Genomic DNA, 22,165 nt, shown 5'->3' with positions numbered 1-22,165 from the left:
TATGCCCGAAATGAGTTTCGGTGCGTCCTCGGTGTGCAACAGGTCGGCGAGCTGAGCCGAGGGGCCTCGAAGAAGGCCGATTTCGCTTCTTCACAAGTCCCAAGTAGCGAGCGGCGATTGGCGAAGCGAGGGGCCCGCTCTCCTGGCCCCTCGTTCCGTTCCGTTCCGTCCCGTTCCCGCCGTTCAGATCGACGAGCGTTCAGCGTCACTCGGCAGAACGCAACGCGGAGCGGCCTTACGGCCCCGTGCCCCGTGGAAAAGTGGTTAGGTTCTCGCAGCTGTCAGACGAGGCCGCGAGTTACAGGTGTGCATATCGTGTTCGTGCACCCACGGTCGTGTGCATGTGACGACTGACGAGTGACGGGAAACGCGCGTGTTTCGTTGCGCAGGACCGAGATATCGCACGCGAATTTCGCGGATTTTCCTTTGGATAGCTGCGAAACGCGAAGCGAAGACCTCCGACATATATACAGGCAAGTTGCGACCTACGGTAGTGTGTTAGTATAGGATCTCAGTATATATACTTCTCTGCTGCAGGAAGACTAGGGCTTTCGGTAGAGCCACCAGTTACGATCGATTCCGATGAAATTACTTTAAATGTTTTCGAATATCGTCACAATATGTGTTTCAATCGTTTGCCGCTGTTTTTTTTTAATCGAGATTCTTTTTTAAATTTACGCCAGCGACTTTTAAAGTGCGTTAAATGTGAAAATCGATTATGTTAACTTTTCGAGAGTGTTTTTTGAAAGAATGTGACCATTCATGCGACGTTACGATCAAGAATTTGAAATTCGGTACGCGCATATGTCAAGTGGAAAAGGAACGTGCGAAGCTTACTTAAGTTGTGATGGATTATTAATGTAAAAATCAAACAGTAGAGAGGCATATTCGCACAAATACGAATCTAAAAGTATTTCAAACACAGTGTCTGATGTTCCATAGTCAATTCTTACATTTCAGACTATCTTAAGCACAGTTTTAAGATGTCATAAGTCGATCAGAGCAGTATTAATTATCTTAAGATACTTAAGACGATCTTAAAATTAGAACGGACTACGAAACTGCCCAGTAAATCTCAGTAAGAGGAACTCGCATATTTTCTCACTAATATAAAATATTTGACGTAAAATCGTAAATCGAATCAATAAGAAAGTACCAAATGAAGTCAAAGTTAGATATTGGTACCTAATAACATTTCTACGTAAATTTTTAAATACATCTTTCAGTTATGTAAACTGGTTGCCAATTACTATTGAACTTGCAACGCAATCATAAACTAAAATAATAATCTTATAAATTTTGAATTGATTTTATAACAATGTGCGCTATTAACAGTACTAATTAAGAACTTATTGCGAAAAATTGCGGTTTTATTCAACTTATTATTGTAAAATCGTAAAATTCAGTATTTCACTTTATGTAGAAATTTAACTAATTGGAATAATAGTAGAGCGAAATATAACAGAATGATAGAACATCAAAAATTGATACTCATTGTGGTCGACCACGTTAGAAACGCAAATTTTCAACGCTCATTGATCTTTCTTGTCAATCGTGATATGTATCAGCAGTCAGCACATTTTCATCTTGCAAAATATTTTTGTTATAAAGCACCGTCGTCGTTAAGGATCAGTGGGAAATGATCCGCCGCGAGATGGATAACGTGGAAACGGGTTTAAGCGTGAAAGTAATTGAGGAAGTGGATGAACCGACAGGTTCGCTCATGCTCCTCGAGTAGCGGACAGATAAAAAAGGCTGGCTTGTGGAAAATTGACATTTTTTCATAATCGAGAGGCACAGTATATAATTAAAGAAAAATTATGCAGGAAATAGTGTCCGTTTACGTTCCACGCGATAGTAAGATTATCCGCAATTTCCGTACCTCTGACAAACACTTCCGCGCGTGAGCGTGCACTAACATTCGCATTATCGCAAAATATATCCTCGTTATCCATCATATAAAAGACTTCGTTTCAGCCATTTAACGTTACAACACCTCTATCATGATTTTTTAATTTATTATTGAAATATTTTAAACCGTAATATCAAAAGATCTCGGGTGCGTTCGGTTAGTCTATTAGCGCTATTTGTGTCATTCTATTTTTATCGTTCGTTGGATGTAAAACAAGAATAAAATAACAAGAATAGTATTAACAGCATCTCCTTGAACGCACCCACCTCTTGTCACAGCAATTAAAAATGACGAATCGTAAGACTTAATATTATCTCTTTGTATCGCAGGTCCTATTACACTGAAAAAAATGTACTAAATTTTGATAAATATTTGTTCAAATGATACTAACTGTATATTTATTAAATTTAAACATAAAATTTATATATATTTAGTACAAGAATCATTCACATATTTGAAATATCATTTTTTTATCAAGTAAATATTTTTTTACTGTAAGTACGTAAATTAAGATAGTATTATTGAAAATATATGTCTAATATTAAGATTTAATAAATTTTTTTCTTAGTGTAATGGCATTAATCATTAAATTATTAATCATTAAATTACGATGTAATATATTTACTTTTCTATAGAGCTAAAGTTTATGATCGAAAGCAGAAATATTGCAAGAAAATTGTTTATAATCTTGAATTTAAAAAAAATCAAATTAATCGACGGCACTCATCCTATGAGTCGATTAAGTATCGAATACGCCCAGTAACGGGCCGTTCACAATCCAACGCATTCACCGTATCAATTCGTTTCCTGGATAACGAGCCGAAGAAGATGAAATGATGAAATCCGTTTGTTTCCGCGAACAGTGAGTGATGGCTCTACGCCTAAGGGGTAGCAAGGATGTCAAGAAGAGCTTCTATTACGTTTGGTATCTTGGTGCGAGAGAGGCCAAGGGGGTGGACGCGATGCCCGGTGCCATAGCTTACCTGCTCGAGCGGGAACGACTTCAAGAACCTTTCAAGGTCACATTGCAGGTGAGTGGTACCATCCTGAAATCCGGTTTCGGTGGCGCGCACCGAAAATATCACGGAAACGAATCGGCGATCTATGGGTTTAACAGACCGGAACTCGCGTTGATTATACTATCGTAATTTCCTAATTTACTTTTTCTTCTTCGTTTTTTTTCTTCTTCATGCGTATTCGCACGTATGACAGTGAAAGCAGTCGCCGGAGAACACAAAAATTGCAAGATTACGACCCGTAGCCACAGGTTTGCTCGACGAGTTTTCCCGTCCAGTCGATTGCAGTGAAACGAACGAGTTCTGTCGCAGTTTGACAGCGCTTTTGGTGCATTTTAGGAACGTGGGAATTTTCAATAAGCGCGCGACTTGAATGAAGAGAGATGTATTAACCGCGATGGAACGCGCGTTCGCAATATGTGTTGCGAAGGAGGAAAGAGTCATCCGTATAGCACATTTTTTACAGTTCTCGTTACAGCATCCCTATAGTCGTCCGTAATTAAGATTGCGGTGAAAGGATGCATGTTCTTTTTAATATATGATCTCCTTTCTGACAATTACATCGCGCGTGCAATGAAATCGTTTCCGAAGGCAACTTTGATTATGTATTTGTAACGTTACGCGTTCGCCGCTTAAGTAAATGTAATAATAAATTCACTGACCCGAATCTTATAGAAACGAGTGCAGTACTAATACGCTACTTTGATGGAGAAAAGAGAAATTAAACACACGATGCCAAAACTGTTTCGCGACCGTTAAACGCGGACACGTGGTATGCGCTTCCCGGCGCATATCAAGTGGCGTCTAAAAAAGGATACGCTCGCTCGTTTAGAAATCGCGTTTGCCGCCAGTACATGATGCAATAAATCTCGCTTCGAGTCGCGGTTTTCAAATCCGGACAGCCCGAGACATGATTTAGCGCTCGTGTTAACGGTGTCAAATGAAGCAAACAATTTCTTTGCGATGAATTTTTAACTAACGTCGTTATAGAGTTCACCAGATGCGCTCGTGCTGTTGAAAGGAGATTATTGCACCTGAACTGTCTGCGATAGAAACCTGATGGACAGTTGAGTAACTGACTAGGTTTTATCTCGAACTTGATATTTGCACCTTATCGTGAACTTTCGTTAAAGGTTATTGTTTACTTTGTATGACTAAGGCCCAGTTCCACAACTCACGGTTAATTCTTAACTGAGATTTAATTTGTTTTTTATCTCTTTCCAATTCTAGAAATGGAAAAAGATGAGAAATAAGTTGAACCTCGGTTAAGAGTTAACCGTGAGTTGTGAAACTGAGCCTAAAAAGTAATGCAGATATAATATAAAAAAACTATTTAATATATTAATATCTATATTTATGTTAGATATTCTTTACAGTATATATTTTTATGATATATTATATATTATATATTTTATCTCTCTCTCTCTCTTTCTCTTTATTTCTTATTTTTACTGGTTTTCCCACTTGTCCGAAATGTACACTTACTATGCAGTAGAAATTCACAGCAAGGCACGTACATCGTGTCGAAAAAAGAACACAATTATGAAACAAGATTCATCTAATCGTTGTGTAAGTTTAATTGTCAGCGTAGCAACGATGCGCGGGGAAAGTCTATGGAGTGTCTGTGGGTGGCAGATATCCATAACCAGTCTCACAATCGTTTCAGTAATTCGAATCGTCGCAATGATCGACAGAACGGTAATTAAGTGTTTTCGCGAAGTGGAACGCATTATACGAGAAAGAGAATTATGCGGCACACGCCTTCTCGCATATCTGCTCTCACGTGATTCACTTTAAGTACAAGGACGAACGTTTGTGCGGGACGCGAGATGAAGAACAAGGTAATCGCGAGAACGTTAAAACTGTACGATGCGAGAAACTTGGATTATTATGAATTGATTACTAACTAATGCGAACAATATTATCATCACGTTGAACATTCGAGAAATAAGGTCTTATTCCGAGGCATCGTGTATGCTTTTTATCATTAATCTATGTTTATTTTATTAAATATGCATTTAAACGCTGCAACCATAGTGCGGAACGTATCGCGAAGAATCCTCGCGATTCACGAGGTGCAAACAAAGCCGCGGTTTGCGCAAGGAACCTGCGCGCGCGCAATCTTCGCAACCAGCAACGTGAACGGCGTATATTTGTATTTGATAGGTGAGCAACAAAGGTCTGAAGATTATACAAACTGTTCATCCTGGTGGCTCGACGAGGTCGGCAGTCAAACACTTGGTACCGGGTCACGCGGTGCTGGCAGCCGTACAGCGGGAAGACATCGTGGCCGCGACTCTGCTCCTGCCAAATCCAGCGACGAACAATCCCGTGCATGTGCACGCATACAGGTTATTATATATCCACTTAATATAACAGACTAACAAGAATTTAATATGTGTAATAAATTAGCTGTATAAATTAAAAACTAGCTAAGAGAACTAATTTTTAACACGTACATTGTAATATTGATTAAATATTACAATAAGACTGAATGAAAATAAGACAATTTTCGAGCTAATTAGCTTTGTTCCGTAGTCGGCCAAACACATTCGAATCGCTCTTTCATTAATCAGGCAAGAATATAGAACTTTAAGAGCGTATAGAGATCTTTATTAAGAATGCAAATATGGGAACCTAAGATGCGACCAACGCTGTTTATTCATCAAGTGTTATAGGAATTCGCGGTTAAACAGAAACCATTCAGTTCATCTCCTCGATCTCATTACGCGAGTCACGTTTCATTCTTTAATTAATGACTTTCGTAATTCTAACGGATCGTTAATGATTTTCATAATCCCGCGTTCACACGTATAGTTCAGCCACGTTATATCGTTGTGGCAAAGCTGCCATGCGAACGAATAAGAGTATTCGAAGCAACCTTGCTATTAAATTGCAAATTATCAGGGCTATTAGTTCAACGATCTCCTTTACAGCGGCACGATAATTAAATCACGTTAAAAGTAATTATTCCAAGTTCAGAAGTGTCAAATGAATTTTATTTTGTGCACGAGACTGCAGGGATAAAAATAAAGTTATAAAATGTCGTTCCTTGAGAATCAACATCGATGGCGATTGTAATGACAATCGAAGTTTACCGCGAAGGCGCACGATCTCTTTGACATGCTCAATGAAAGTCCCGTTAAAGAACAATTTGCTATATAGAAGAGCTCGAACGAAATATCACAACTACACAATAGTGTATTCTGTACTTCGTACCGACGACCTAAATGAGCAGCAGTAGCTGATCATTTTCTTGCTGGCAACGCAGATTATTATGAACTTACATCTATTTGTAATAATATGCACATTTTCCACGTATTTTTTATAAATAGAGCGACTTAATCTCGCACTTCGTCGTACGTAAAAGTTTTATACCGTACATTATCTACGCAATCTTATTTTGTCGCTGCTTTATTGTTTTTATATTTAGTATAGCATATGTGCGTATGATGTTACATAAAGGAAGGCAGGTAAATTACAATTCTGGTATCGCTATAGAGCCAACAGAATGAGATTACATTTATCTCTCATTTTACTCCTTTGTCATTTTGATAAAGGCAAAACTTCATTTATCTTTCGCCTTACTTTTGACCCATTCTAGATGCGATTCGGTCGAGACCGCCGAATTGTTAGGTGGCCAGTTAAAAGCGCTAGCGTCACACACTGACAATTTGGCCAGGGTCACGGCGAGCGAAGGTAGAATCCGCAGCAATCTAGGTAGCGATGGCCGAAGTACCAGAGAATCTGAGTCTTCCGAAGGTAGCGGTGAGCTCAGACACGATCCGGTCCAAACTACGACCATCTATGAATCTTTGGCCGCCGAGTTGCGAGCAAAATTAGGTAAATATTATTTTTTTAGCATCGTTACACTGATTACAAGATTTCGTTATACCGATATTGAAAAGCGAATGGAATATTTTGGAGAATGCTATGTAAAAGATTAAGCAAAAAGGCATATTTTATATAAATAAATAAAAAAGGAAATATAAACGTAAAATACAATATAAATTATAAGAGCGATTTTTTGGAATGTCTCAGAATTTCGTTCATCTTTCTCATTACCATTTACATGAAATGCTGCTCTTGTGGCGATATCGGCTGCTCACAAGAGAACGAACGACAAACGTCCGCGCGCGCGTCATACGTGTCAAGGTAACGTGAGTACGAAGCAGATAATCGTGTTTCAGGTAGAGGTAATTCCGGCGACAACGACGTCGGCCCGATATTACTACCGCCTCGTGACTACGATACTGTGCACAGACACCACGGTAACTTAGCCGGCATCGAGTTCAGGCGTTGCCTAAATCAGACCATCGTGGGTGGTAGCACGGCCGTTGACAGGGGTGGCACGAGGAGTGCAGCCAGCAGCGGCATAGGATCTGATAGCGCAGCAACGCCACCACCCTATCAAACGCACCATCCTCTCGGCCAGAGACCGTCTAGACCGTCTAGAGATTCCTCTTCCGGTGAGTTACCTTTCACAGTAAAAGGTTTGGTGCGATAATAAGCCAAATATTATATTATAAATATTATAACAACATAGAAATCTCTTAGATTAGTGAAATACTTTTTTTTTTAATATTCTTACCTTGAATAATCGATTGTTGAATGAGTTAAGATTCTTTAGATAATTTCTCTTTGATGTTTTTAATAACTTTCTGTTTCATAAATCAATTTGCAATTTTATGTTTACATAAATTTTCGCGTAAAATCTTTATATCTTAAATTCCGAAGATCTCCGGTATTTTTTCAATAACACTACAAATTTTGAATAATTTTTGGTGCAACAAAAGGAAACAATTTTTTCCAACGTATTTTGAGGCTCTAAGTTTCAATCTGTCCTCGGAAAAATTTTATCGGTCAAATTTTTAATATAGCATATCAATTTTAAGATGTAGCACGTCTTTTCGAACAATTGGGGTGCAACACATGATGTGTAAAACGAATGCTCTATCAGGATTTGATGATAATTGAGAAACATTAACAAGAGTTATTGGACGAAATGTACTAGATTACTACTGAATTTTGATAATAAATTTAATTTATGACTTTGAATTCAGTTTCACGATCCAAAGTCATATAAGAAACAAAAATTGAACGCTCTACACTTCTGCTTTATTTTTTAACTTCAATCAAACTTTACCAGATATATATTGGAAAAATGCTTTCTCTTGTATCTTAGAAAAATCTGACCTAATAGAAATGGAATTTTAATCCCGTGTCTATAAACAGTCTTTATATGCTCTTGCACAAAACCTTGTAACTAATGTAATTATTTGATAATTAAAATTTTCGATTAGTGCAATATATTAGGTGTTAACTTAATTCCTGCCGTTTTTCGACTCCAAAATTGATTTGTTTCGAAGGAAAATATCTTAATCAAAGTATTATTAATAAAGTATTATTAATTAGTAATAAAGTATAGAAAATGGAAGAAATTACTTTGATTAAGGTATTCATTCATCTTTCCTTCGAAACAAATCAATTTTGGAGACAAAAAACGGCAGGAATTAAGTTTAACACCTAATAATATGTCAGAGATAAACTGATCTTTGTGACAAACTGGAGCTTGTACTAATATTAAGAAGCATATGCATGAAATTAGGCGTTAGCAAGTAGGTCGTTGCAATATCTGAGAGATATTTTCGCGACTCAACCGTTGCGTCAAGTTACGATGCAACATCCCATTTGAAGAAAGCCTGCGCCGAGGAGCGTGCGTAAAATTGGCTGCAAGCGTGACAATTGCATCTAGCGAGTGAGAAACTTGCCGTGAATATTATGCTCGCAGTTCATAGAAATTCCTCATCGTTGGCCAATACCTCCGAGAGTATCGTTGCGCAGGTACGTTACATGGCCGCGAAAATAGGTTTTCAGGACGTAAACACACGGGTTTACCTCGAAGCTGCTATTTCGACGCAATTACCTTCTTATTTGGCATACTTAATGGAAAATTTATACCATGTTGACTCCCGGCAATTAAATTTATTGCAGTCTTATACACGCGCGATAGCTGTAGTGTCTCGAAAGTTGTACAACTTGTTCAATTTATGCTCTAAGACCGATCCGTAAATCGCGTCGTAAAATATCGAAAGTCGACGACACGGAGAGATCGATTGTGGGAGAAGAAGATTGAAGTTATATAAACGCGCCGTGTACAACACAAGTAGCACAGAAGAAAAAAACAATTGCATCGTTACGTCATTTGCAGCTAATTGCAAAATGGAAAGTTTTTAGAATAATCTCGTGATGCTGTTGACTGGACGCATCATTGCGCCGGTTAAACGTTAACGCAAGCCGACGCTGGGCGCCGTACGAAAGTGAAAGGCCTCGCTTCTTCTTTTCGCGATCCGTCTCAGGAAATGATCGAGCATCTAATAATCATTCTTCTCGAAGCGAGGAGAACCATCGAGATCGGGGAAATCAGCTTTATGTGTGGCAATAAACGTAGAGAGCGAAGTGATTACCGTCTAAAAAACTTTTGTCAAAAATTCATAAAATAATAGCGTATTTATCGTTGTTATTGTCAAGAATATTGAGACAGACAAATTGCGATTGAGTTTCTTTATCTTTTTGCTGTTATTCCGTCTTGAAGAAACAAAAAAATTATGCGTATCTCTCAGCAATCACTACGTCTCCTCATGCGCATGAAAGCGGAAATGCTTCCAAAGATTCATACCCGACCGGTGACGACAAAAATTTGGGCGCTTTCTACTCGCGTGCCAGCTTGAATCTTATCGACTCTCGTAGAAAACTGGGCAGTGGCGATCCGAGCGACCTCGTAACCCAGTTTGCTGGTATAGCTACGAAAAATTGTTTCTCGTTGTCGTCTTTGAGCACTCGTCTACTTTTCCTTCTTTCTTTTCCGGCTGTTTCGCCATCGAGACATCTGTATTGAATACGGAATCGAGTCTGGCCCGGTTTGCCATTGTGCATGCAGTCTTCTTCAATAAAATCATTCACTTTCACGGTCAAGCTTGAAAACTTCTCATTCACCGGATACCTGCACGTATCGCGCGACTTATAGATCTGTTCTTTTTACCTGACTTAACGTAATGAGAAAAATTAACCGTGTAAAAAGTTTAGATTAAAAGGATATTAGGCCTTATGTGAAAAAAGTGCACGAAATCACATCTTCATGTAAAGTAGAGCCAAGGATTGTATATTATAATTCGGTGAAAGTTTATTAGAAAAATGAACAAATATATTAAAATTTTTATAATTTTATTTATAATTTAATTTTATAATCGACACCTAATAAATTTGCTCACTTTTGTAATTTTCATCAAGTTGTGTGATACGCATAAATTAAACTCTTATAGACGCAACGAATTTATTTATCGAATTCAAGAAAATTAACTGTAACGCGAAAGAATCACATTTTGCAAACTAGCGTTTTATTGTTAAATGTTTCTCTCTGTGTGAGAAATCCCATCGGCCATTTAAGTTTTTCACCGTCACAATAACCGAAACTTTTGCGGTTAAAATCTATTAAAGTGGATGGATCGACAGCAGACGACAAATTATAACTATCGTTATTTGATGAAGAAAGAGGCATTCAAAGACTCACGATCCAATTAAGAGAAATTTATTTCATTTGTAATGTACCCTTTGGGATCCAGAATAAGGGGGAGAGTATCTTGAGAATGGGAACGCAGCGATAGAGAGAAGAATAACGGTGATGTTTAGTATAAATACTTCTTTATTGGTACTCGAGCCAGAACCATGCACGTACGAATCCATCCTACTTGCTTTATCTTTTGTATAAAACAGCGTGTAGTCTGATATACAGCGGTGCACATTAAAGATGCACGCGATGCGCGTATATCAGAGCTTCGCGCTCGTCCTCTGGGGCGTGCCTACTTCACGAGAAACGTGTTTTTAACGGACGACTGACCCATATAATGTCGTTGAATAAATTTCGAGATGAGGAAGATGGAGGGAAAAAAAACACGACGAATCTGATACCCCCGCCGCACCATGTAGATACCGGTAGATACGCTCGGCTCCGGCGTTAAGCTCGTACACCGAGAGAGATTGTATTGAGCACCTGTTACAGTGGAAGAAATACCGTTAGGACGTCGTCGTGTCAGCGGCAGGTACCATGGCACAACGGGCGTACGTATCTCGGCTGGCTCCAGGGCTATGTACGGTCACAAAAATCAGCCGATCGCCGATATTGGCAGCCAGACTTTGTAGCTGTTCGTCCGCGGTTTCGATAAACCTGTGTATGTGTGTGCAGATTTAAAACATTCAAGTATCCCACGCAATTAACGTATGGCTAGCAACATCGATTCCTTCATTATGAACAGTAATTAGCTAACGATGCCAAAATAATTGTCTGAAATCGTGCGCCATAGGCACACAATGGTTATTCGACTCTTCCAAATTGTTAAATGTTGCGTAACTTTTGCGTGTACAATTTTTTAGTCTCCAATAATTTCTAAATTAAATTAAAAATTGATTCAATCGTCACGAACCGATTTGTGGTTTCACGGTAAATCTTCCTTTTCGAGCGGTCCAGCGTGCGTTAAGGCGGGTCGGTCGCTGTGACAACACAAATAATAAAGTGGAAGGAAAATACTGTTTATGTTATTCGATAAGGCGCACTGCTGAGTCTCCCCAGGGGAGATATCGTTGAGACATGTCCGAACTATGTGTCCAATTTCGAAGCTATCGCATGTGCGCGTTGAAGCTACATATACCGACCACCCGCCTGCGAAGATTCATTCATCGTTTAATACAAACGAGATCTCCCCACTCTTCAATCCACTATTCTGCTATCAGAGCAATAAATCCGCTGTTAACTCGAATTTCAGGAATTTGGCGAATTTTAACCATTCTATTCATGAATGTCAGGACACTATAATAACAAATTCACATTAGTTGAACACATTAGTGGAGTGTAAAAATGAAATGCAAATATTTTGAATTATTAAATACATATTTTACCCGATAGCACAATACGTATTAAAGATTTCGCGGTTTAACCAGTTTCTACATTTAAATTAAATACACATTTTTTCGTTAATTCGCGTATAACCGCTTTAATGTGCACCATAATGGGCACTGAGTACGTCCAATCGAATTCGCTATAATATTCGACTGTCGAAGCTACACGACTTTGCGTGATTTTTATGCGAAGGAAAAGATGATTTGCCTATTTAATCTTCAACTACATCTTATGAAAACTATACTTAAGTTTTGACCTACATCTTGCGTTTTGTTTGAATTACAAAACATGCAAGTGAATCTCTGTCTTGCAGCGATTGATAGAGAAAGGTTCAAAGTTTTTTTACCTACAATTTATAGGCCGGTATTCATAGTCAGATCTTATATTCGAGACCGTCTTAAGAAGTCACAAACCAATCAGAAGGCTGTATTAGCGTCTTAAGACATTACTTAAGACGGTCTTGAAATAAGACTCGACTATGAATACCGACCTTAGAACCTCATGGTACCAATCATACAAATTGTACAATTGTCCAAAGGTTTTTACTTTAGAGTCGAAATGGCCCATTGCTGTATTCGAGGATATTGAATAAATCGATGATTATATTTCTAAATCGGATAATCGAGAAGCGCGACACGCAGATACGCATCCTCCTTCCGTCATATTTATGTTTCGTATGATTAGAGAAGACGCGACAGATGCTGGACCGCGATAATCAACACCTGATTTTTTTTTCACTGTCCCACCGTGTGAACGGCGCCTCGTTTGCTCCTACCAGAAATCCTTGCGGTTTAAAGCGACGTGACATACTTAACTGCCTTCGCACATCTTGTAGTCACGATTCGCCTCTGCATCGCCTTACATGACGTAGCTGCATTTCGCGCAAAACTATTTTAATGCTGCTTAGATCGCAGTCGGAGATTAGATGTCAGCTTATCGCTTCTCAGCGATGCTAATCAATTACGATCTCATCGACGTTTTATTGTGTACGAATTTTTAGTCTCTTATGTACCGTTATATGTGCACATCGTCTCTAAAGTCGCCGCTATTGTAATAAATAAAAATTGCACCGTTGGTGAAACGCTTCACAAATCGATCTATTTGCACCGTGTGATAAATATTATAATAGATGACTATAAATTATAATTCTAACTCGTCGACATGGTCGAAAGAGCCAAAAGTATTTATAAAATTCTCAGAAAGGACACTCTTGATGGATTTCACCCTGCGATTCTTACCTAATACATTCCGCCTCGGTATTTTACTGCAAATCGTTGCGCAAAGGAGTCCTTCTTTGAAGAGGAGAGTTTCCATGCGCATCCGAGAGAAGGCGGGAGTCGAGAGCGCCGCTCCGTGTCGTCGTTGTTTACGGCAACGGGTAATGACAGTTATGCTGATGATGATGATGATGATGAGACGGAGCCTTGACGACGACGACGACGACGACGACGACGAGGACGACGACGACCGGCAGCGCATAAATTCGTGCGTGAGTCGACCTCGTGGGAGGCCGTTGTACGTACGGAATAAAGTTCCGCATTCTCGGCCCACAGCCCGAGGCATCTCTCAGCCTCTTCATGTCTTTCTGAGTCTCACATCGATGTTCTCTCCTCTCCTTCTACGTCCTTTTAGCCCGCTACCGCTCTTTAAATCTTTCTTGACCTCATCGAGATGCCAAATTCCGCGAGAATTACCGCCGGCCAAGATTAAGAGGGCCAATCGGTTACAGACACTACTTGATTTTCATCCGTTCATCGTCTTACAGAACAAAAAAAACAAAAAGCGAAAGACTGTTATTAAATAAAAGTATCATGTAATATTTTATTGAGCTTTTTATAAAAAATATATATAGACAGAGATAAAGTTATTCGTTTTTATAATTAAGCTTATCTATAATTACTACAAGAACTACTAAGTCAAAAATGAAAAATATATTCGATGTACAATATATATAATATAAATGAAGTGAAATTATAAGCAATAACTATAATTATATGTTAATGTGTTAACTATAATTACATGTTAATCGTTTGCAGATGACGATTGGGGTGTGCCAAACGAGGACAATGACTATTTACCAGAAGTGGAGACAGCTGCAAGTCTGACATTGCCGCGACTGCCGCGAAGCCCAGAAAGATTACCCAATCAAGCAAATAGGGGAGTTTCACCAAGTTGCAATAGGAATCGACGAGCGGCGGAATTTAGACAGCGATCACCAAGTCCTCAATATCAGCCCAGGGTCAATCCCGGCGACGTGACCAGTCCCAGAGAGAGGTTCCAAGATGCTAAGGAAATGTTTAGGGCGATGGAGAGGGAAGCCATTGCCAGGCCTGTTCTCTCCAGGCAGAGAGACATCGAGCATCATCCTGTACACAGGTGTGCTTTAACCCTCCGCAAACTAGGTGGGGTGTGACATACTCCAGCAAGATGAATTTCTATAACTTTTTAAAAAAAAGTACGCACGTATGTTGCCGGTTTTGTGCAGCTAGAGAGTGCGTTGTTACTAATCATACTAAATTATAGTATATTTATGATGAAATACAGCATGGGGCATGAGATATATTCACATATGATCCATATTGATTTTCCACCTGGTTCGCAGGGGGTTAAGAATGATGTCAAACAAATTAAATAATGTTTACAAATAAAATCAAAATCAGAAAAATTTATCTTCTACTAATAAGAAATGTATTTCATGATTCCGTTTGTATTTAAATACAAACGAATATAGTACTGTGTAGTTTGCGAAATGATTCGATCGTGAGTAAAAGTCGGAATGTGGTATCAGCGTCGAGATTATCAATCCAGAGATAGCAGTAAACGCGACATCAACCATCGTCGCGTTTTTTCGTTTTGTACATATACGGTTCTATCCAACTTTCCACGCTCAAACGGGTTTCAAGTATCAAACATTTTCACCAAACGCGTTCTCACAAGAGAGATTTGTAAAGATACAAATCTTGATATGTTCGTGAAAATGTTTGTAGAAATTGCAATTAGAGAGAGTAGAGCGTTTGTATCCTGTATGTCCACATTCCTAAATTTTTTGTAGAAAATGTCTCTTGGATTTTATAGAAAGAAAAATTTTCCGTGGAACATAGTTATTGATTGTAATTCGGAAATAGTCATCTAGAGTATTTTTATATTCCAGCAGCAAAAAAAATTTGTGAATTGTTATAAAATATTTTTTAATACATTTGTAGTTTTTTTAATAACTATTCGAACTTTTAAATATGCAATTTCATCTTTTGCAGGAAATCTGCAAAATATTAATTAAAATTTTTATTTTTTTAGAAATACTAAAAAATAATAAGGTATTTAACGTGTTTATATATTTCATTTAATATTTGTTTAGTTTCAACTTATTTTTTCATAAAATTGTGATTAAATCTACATCCGTAATATTTTCAAATACTAATAAATTGGAAAATAATCAATAACATATAATATATTGTTAGTAATAGTGATTTTAATTAAAATAAAAAAATAACTCAGGTAATTGTTTACGTAAAAATAAAATCAGGTGACTACTCTCAGATTAATGAACGTATAAATTAATCATATTTTGAACTAGAATCACGTTCAGACTTTGTGTACTAATTTTTTATTCTTATTTATTGTTAATTGATTAAAGGATTTGTTGAATGTAAAGATTTATTCAATATTGTTATTTAATAGAGTCCAGTCGGCTAGACAGGTTCACGAGGATAGATCCGGCCGTCAATATCCTGCAAGCTTAAACTCCATGTCCTCGCATGAACATGCAGTCAGACGAAGTCAACCGGACGTGCTTGATCGTGAAAATGTCATATCTTACAAAGGTAGACCACGACCCAGGACTCATCATTATGCGATTGAACGTCCACCTGAGCCAGAGATTTCGAGACCGCGACCAAGGAGCTTCTACGAGAATTTATCGATCGGCAGAGATTTCAGAGATTCAAGGACTCTCGTAGATCAGAGAGATGTAAGAGTGACATTTTTAAATTGCATTTAGCACTAAATCTAATGTAAGCACTAAACATAATAAAAGTAAGTTTAAAATTATAACGACTTTTATATCTTTTTATTAAACAGATGCGAGAATTTCGAGAACGTGCACAGCACCCACGAGAATTACGCGACAAGTTGCGAACGAGAAGCACGACCTACCAGGAATTGTCGGAGCATGAAAGATATCCTGGACTCGATCGTGAAAGTGCCAGACCGCCGTTGGAAATGATCCCAACATCCGGTAGATATCGTCACAGCTACGCCGAGCCGCCAAGATTGGGCCTGGCTGCGCTTCATCCCTATTGATGCGCTAGCCCGTTTTAATTGGTGAATTATTTAATGAATTAACATATCGCGCTATCATTATTTTTGCATTATTATGCACTGCGCCTTGACCGTTCAGTATGTTCATGGTTAATGACCTTTATCCCGCCTCTGGAATAAGATGAGGAAGGAGAAAGGAGAGAGGACTGCGATATGGATATTTTTATTTTTTCAACTTTGGAATGTTAACAAGGAACAGTTTTCGATTAATATTAATATAATTCTTTATTATCGATTGCATAAAACACTAAATTGTATAACGAATCATTTAATGCAATGTAATTGGCAAAATAAATTGTTTATACAATGATTGTTACAAATAAAAAGTGAAATAATTTGAATGTATGTTTCAACCTTTGAACGTCACACACTACAAGACGTCACATACTTGATTTGATATAGCATATCTAATCCAATTCGATTGCTTATAATTTTCATAATAATGAACATATTATAAACCGTTTTCTTTTCAATCAAAATGTCAGACATTAAGGAACATAACGGTACAAAGCAAATATGTATGTATCTTTATTAATAAAAAAAAGTATAAGAGAACAATGAAAAAAGCATTAGAAAAATATTGCCATTCCGAAAGGCGTTTAAGAGTTAAAATTAATTGCAGATTGTGACTTTGATGATTTGCTCACGTATCGTATCACTGAACAGTCAATGCCGATTGAAATTTGTATATGTATGTAACGAGAGTAAAAGAAGCTTGTATATGTATTACATTTTCGATGAACCCAATTCCATAATGTTTCATATCGTTGTTATCGAGTATGAACGCAGGATTTTATTGATAAGATCGTTCTGATTAAAGAACGAATTCTAATACGATCCCGTGTATTACGTACCATATTGTTATGCCACACTAACAATATAATAATAGTAGTAATAATACAATAATACCGATAATAACTGTATCAATAATAATTGTAACAACAATTTGTGGTATTATTTATTTCCTCCTTTGATCTACGGAAATCGTCGAACGTACGAGAGAAATTAAAAACTAGTTATATAAATCTAAAAACAAATTTATTTAGCGAATATTTATTTTACATTTTTGGATATATTGTTACACAATTTTATTTATATATAATAATTGAAATGTGCAAAATATATTGATCAAAAAATGGTTATTACATAAAAATTTTTCTTCTTTACTAATAGAAAGTTACCAGTAAATCAATCTTTGACATAAAGACGTATCTTCTTATTAAATAAGATGTGCATTAAGAATTATAAAAATATAATAGATTCTGTTTTATATAAAAAAAAATTAATTGAACATTTCTCTTATTAATGTATAGTATTATGTAACATAATAAGTGTCTATCCCGAGTTAAGATAATATATCTCCATTTCTATAGTTATATGATGGGAATTCTAGAAAATAGCGCGTGTACAACACACCATGAATCTTCGTTTAATTTATTCTGCAATCATATCCTCGTAGCAACATCGGGATCTTATGTAAGGAAGATATTCAATTGTAATAAAATGAATCCTACGGTGGCACTCATATGCGTACGAGATATAGAAGTGAAAAAATCGGACACAAGCATGGCGCATCAGCATTGATCTTTCAAAGATGTTGTCTCCGGGCTATGTTATATTTCATCAAACCTTACATCCCAAATGCATCGGGCGTTCCACATTTACAGCAATGACGTAAAACGTACGCGAAAAATACATATCTGCGCACCAAGATTCTATAACTTAGAAAATTTACTAAATGTTAAATATTCCAAAGAATTAAATGTTATCTATCCAATAAAATAATTCTTGTCGGATGTATTCAGCATCACCTTAACATTTATCGCAAGGATAAATTAGCAGCTTAGTGTCTATAATAAATGTGTCATGTAATAAATGTATTATCGTGATAAAAAATATTATGAATATTTGACTCGACTGAACTTATTGTAAATTGATTAAAGTAATAAATTGATTTTGCAATTGCAAAGTAGGTAGAAACAGCATACATATTGTTTTGATATTTTCAAAATTCTTTTTAAATAATGAAGAGAAAGTTTGCTTTACCGTCAAAAACATAATATTTTTCTCTCTGATATAGTGCGATATACACATTGTGCATATATAAAAATTTAAATGCAAATAACAAAGTAACAGCTAGAGATATTCGCGTATCAACTTTCGCATTAAGAGGAGAAATTGCTCAAATGCAATACAAAATGATTTCGTACAGAAATCGATACATATCGCGGTTTGCGGAGAAAAGTACAACAAGCGGCTAAGTGTATTATAATTTCGAGAAAGTCTTTTCACTTAAGACATTACAACATCGAACATATTTCGATATTCGCGATTTATTCATATCTCTCGTTTTCACCCGCCTCCTCTTTCATCTATTATTGTTTAATCTATGTATTAGAAAACGTGTGACATCGCTCCGTGAGAATGCTCTAATTGCGATGTTTCGTAAACCATAATCTCTGAACCTGGACTATAATTTCGTAGAGGTAAAGCTGAGATTATAAGACGCATGAAATTGTCACTGTCTCTGTTTTTCCCGCTGCCTGATGAGATCTGTAATGGCGCAGAACATTGTTCCATCCTCTAGCAGATCGTTATACCGGGTGTCCGTTATTAAAAACGGTACCGACTATGTCGTTCTCTTGTAACGTAATTCACACGCCGCCTAATGTAATTCAGAAATTTGATTACCGTTGCGTTACCACGTTTTTCATGTTTAAATTCTCAGAGATACAGCCGTTTTTCGCATCTTTTGAATACAAAAGTGAGAAACAATTTCCTGTTAGACCCTATTGAACGTAATGTGAAAATTATTTGTCATGTATCTTTTTTTGAATGATTTTGCGCGACGAAAGCGCTATTACTCTACGAGATTATTTGAATCTAATGTACAATTTGTATGGTGTGTGTCAAGTATATGTGTGTGTATGTGTGTGCAGCACGGATAAACAGGCTCTCCTTCTTCTGTAAAGGGATTCAACGCTTCGAACCTGCTCGCTTCTCTCGATGGCAGTGACCTGTTATAGGGGTCTCACGAGCCCCAGGGCTTTTATACTCGCGCGTGCACGCGATAGTTCCTGGTTAAATGCCAGACACTATATTGCGCTCTTTGAATCTGTGTATCATTCCTGTCCTACCTTTACTTATTCGCACCGCGAGAATACAAAATGTTTCGAGGTTTTTACTACACGACTTAAATATCATGAATTTAATCAATAATGTCAATATCAATTTCTCAATTTAGAATTTGTTTCTTTGAAAATTATTTAGGAATTAGCATTTTCTAAACATAAAAACATCTAATATATAAAATAAGAAATAAAAATTTATGAATAACAATTTCATATAATTACGAATTCTGAATACCTAAGTACTTTCGTACATGTAAAACAATTTGACTTTCATAACTTCGTCATCAATGATAAATTAGTGTGAGCTATGATGACCTCGTGTCTATCTAAAGACAAGAGTACGTGACGGAAAAGAGAACGCTTGTCGGAAGTGCCGTTGTTTCCGATGTGTATGCGAGAAGGAATTTTTTAAACTTTTCCTGCATGACTATATATATAATATTCTCCGTACGTACAAGTTTGACTGTCGTAACATTTGCAGCTGTATTTAATTAAGTTATACTATTGATTTTATACATATATATATAATTAATTATATATATATATATATATATATAGAATTTAGAAACATTGTTAAACATGTTTAACATTACTTCTATAAATAATTTTGATTATTAATATAGGGGAGACTGGAGACACTTGTAATGGAGGTTAGTTGTAACAATGCGTATATCTTTAAATGATAAGAGATAAGATGATCACATGAAGAACAAAAATAGTCGATATCGAGACCTGCGTTTGCCTCATCACATCAAAATCGCGCCGCATATAAAAGAAGTTATATATATGTAGGATGCTCAGATAAGCCATGTTAAGTTTAAATTTATGTTATACTTTTTTGCTTTAAACTTTCAAATAAAATGCTTTTTATCATGTTTTCATTTTATTAATTCTAAAATACGTTTTCTCAAGCTATGTGCATGTCTTTTTTGATATTTTTTAAGTAGTTTCAAATATATTTATATAAATTTTTACAACATCGATTTGGGGTTAAAAATATCGCTAAGATACATTGTAACATCATTGCAATTAACGGTAAATGTTAAGAAGAGTCCGCTCATCTCAAATTTTGATAAAAATACACTGAATCGGTGCGTTTTCGTGTAAAAATAAAAATTTGACAGAAAAAAAGTGTCGCTCTGTTTCATGAACCGAAATATTTTAAGTTGACGATTATTCAGGTTAGGAAATCTGTCACAGTCATGAAATACTGCGATGCAAGCACGTACTGAGGTTACGTTTTCATGTTCTATGGCCGCGAATGCGTTGTATTTCTTCTTGTAATAGATATTATTCACTGCTTTAAAAACAAATTATCTGTCCTAAAAAAAACACAAATTTATTATCTTAAAAACACAAATTCACTGCTTTGAAACAAATTCTCTGCTCTAAAACACAAATTCACTGCTTTTTAGTAAATTTGCTGATTTAAAAACAAAAATAAGATAAGATAATTTCTGTTTTGGAACAGATAATTTATTTTTAAAGCACTGAATTTGTATTTTTAGAGCAGTAAATTTATGTTTTAGAACAGATAATTTGTTTTTAGAACATGTTACACCTTTCCCTAGCTCTGTTTTATTTTACCCCAAATCGGAACAAGATGTACTAATTCGGATTTTGATATTTTATTCGTAAACAGCCTAAAATTACACCTTTTTGCAAATAGTACCATAAAGCTAAATAGTTGTGCATTAAAAGAAATAAACATATATGTCATAAATAAAGAAATATATGTATATTTAAAAAAATTGTTACAACTGTCCCCTGTATCTCCCTTATTAATAAAATCTAAAGCGTCTAAAAATGTAATAAAAAGCTTATAATAATAAAAAATAATAATTTTACTATAATTTAATAAAGTCTTACAATAATTTATATTTACATACAATAAGTTAGCGATATATTGCAACTGCTCCTTCTAAATTACATAAATTTAAATTATATAAATTCATTAATTAAACATATTACACGGAATATTTGCAACGTTTGATTCAATTACCACTTTAATCAGCAGAATTAAACTGTCATAATTATGGCAGCAATGCTCGAGCGGTGAATATCTCCAGCGTTTATGTCTCCCGTTATTCTACTCAACCGGCGACTTCGATGCCCGGTCACGCTATCGCCAAGTGAACAGTACAAACGCAATCGGCGCATGAGAGATTGATAGACACACGAATACTTAAAACACAACCGTCATGGAAGAGAAAGAACGAATCGCAGCCCATTATCATGATGTTCCTTTATATATATATATATATATTAAATATATATTTTCCAAGAAAAAAACGACAAGTGAGCGTTGTAAATTCCAAGTTGAATTAAATGTGTTGAAATATTTAGGCTCTAATAAATTAAATAAAAAATGTAATGGTAATGCCATATATGAGCCAACACTGCGAGTGTAAATACATACGTGTATATGTAAAGTTTATTATTTAAGAATATAACACAGAGGAACAAAATTTGACTTTTTTTGTCTTTGGTATGTGGAGTGTCATTTCTCGAAGTTTTTTGGCCGCTGAATTTGAATCCGTGCTCAGAAAAATTCTATCACATTACATTTTCGAGTAAAATGGGATAATATAGACCAAAATTGAAGATTTTGGCCATATTTAGAATGGTATTGCAGTTAAGAAAATTTTATTTTGCCAATTTTGTCTACACTATCTTAAAGTGTTATCCTATCTTTTACCTTCAAAATTGAGGGGGTAACCACTTAATGTAATCTTGGAACAGAGTTCTCGAAATTATTATAAAATTCATATGAAATCACTACGTATAATCCGATAATTACATATGCAACTATGAGAAATTATTATATAATATTAAA

General features: G+C 36.2%; 1 protein-coding gene across 1 annotated transcript; it reads left to right on the top strand.

The window, feature by feature from the left end:
- Nucleotides 1-205: 205 nt before the first annotated feature.
- LOC108766654 (uncharacterized) lies at nucleotides 206-16,389 on the top strand. Its single transcript, XM_018516067.1, has 8 exons — nucleotides 206-473; nucleotides 2,776-2,943; nucleotides 5,095-5,279; nucleotides 6,533-6,771; nucleotides 7,119-7,397; nucleotides 13,918-14,257; nucleotides 15,560-15,848; nucleotides 15,959-16,389. Exons 2-8 carry the CDS (start codon nucleotides 2,782-2,784, stop codon nucleotides 16,178-16,180), a joined length of 1,716 nt encoding a protein of 571 aa, XP_018371569.1. The 5' UTR covers nucleotides 206-473; nucleotides 2,776-2,781; the 3' UTR covers nucleotides 16,181-16,389.
- Nucleotides 16,390-22,165: the final 5,776 nt, after the last annotated feature.

This window comes from Trachymyrmex cornetzi, unplaced genomic scaffold, assembly GCF_001594075.2.
Source record: "Trachymyrmex cornetzi isolate Tcor2-1 unplaced genomic scaffold, Tcor1.1 scaffold1190, whole genome shotgun sequence".
NCBI classification, from domain to species: Eukaryota; Metazoa; Arthropoda; class Insecta; order Hymenoptera; family Formicidae; genus Trachymyrmex; species Trachymyrmex cornetzi.
The sequence above is the reverse complement of the archived record's forward strand: the minus strand, read 5'-3'. Positions and strand labels throughout refer to the sequence as shown.

Excerpts from the sequence above, each read along its gene's own strand:
- LOC108766654 (XM_018516067.1), top strand. The coding sequence starts at position 2,782 with ATGGCTCTACGCCTAAGGGGTAGCAAGGATGTCAAGAAGAGCTTCTAT. Across the intron at positions 6,772-7,118 it reads CGAGTTGCGAGCAAAATTAG|GTAGAGGTAATTCCGGCGAC; the intron begins GTAAATATTATT and ends ATCGTGTTTCAG. Across the intron at positions 7,398-13,917 it reads GTCTAGAGATTCCTCTTCCG|ATGACGATTGGGGTGTGCCA; the intron begins GTGAGTTACCTT and ends AATCGTTTGCAG.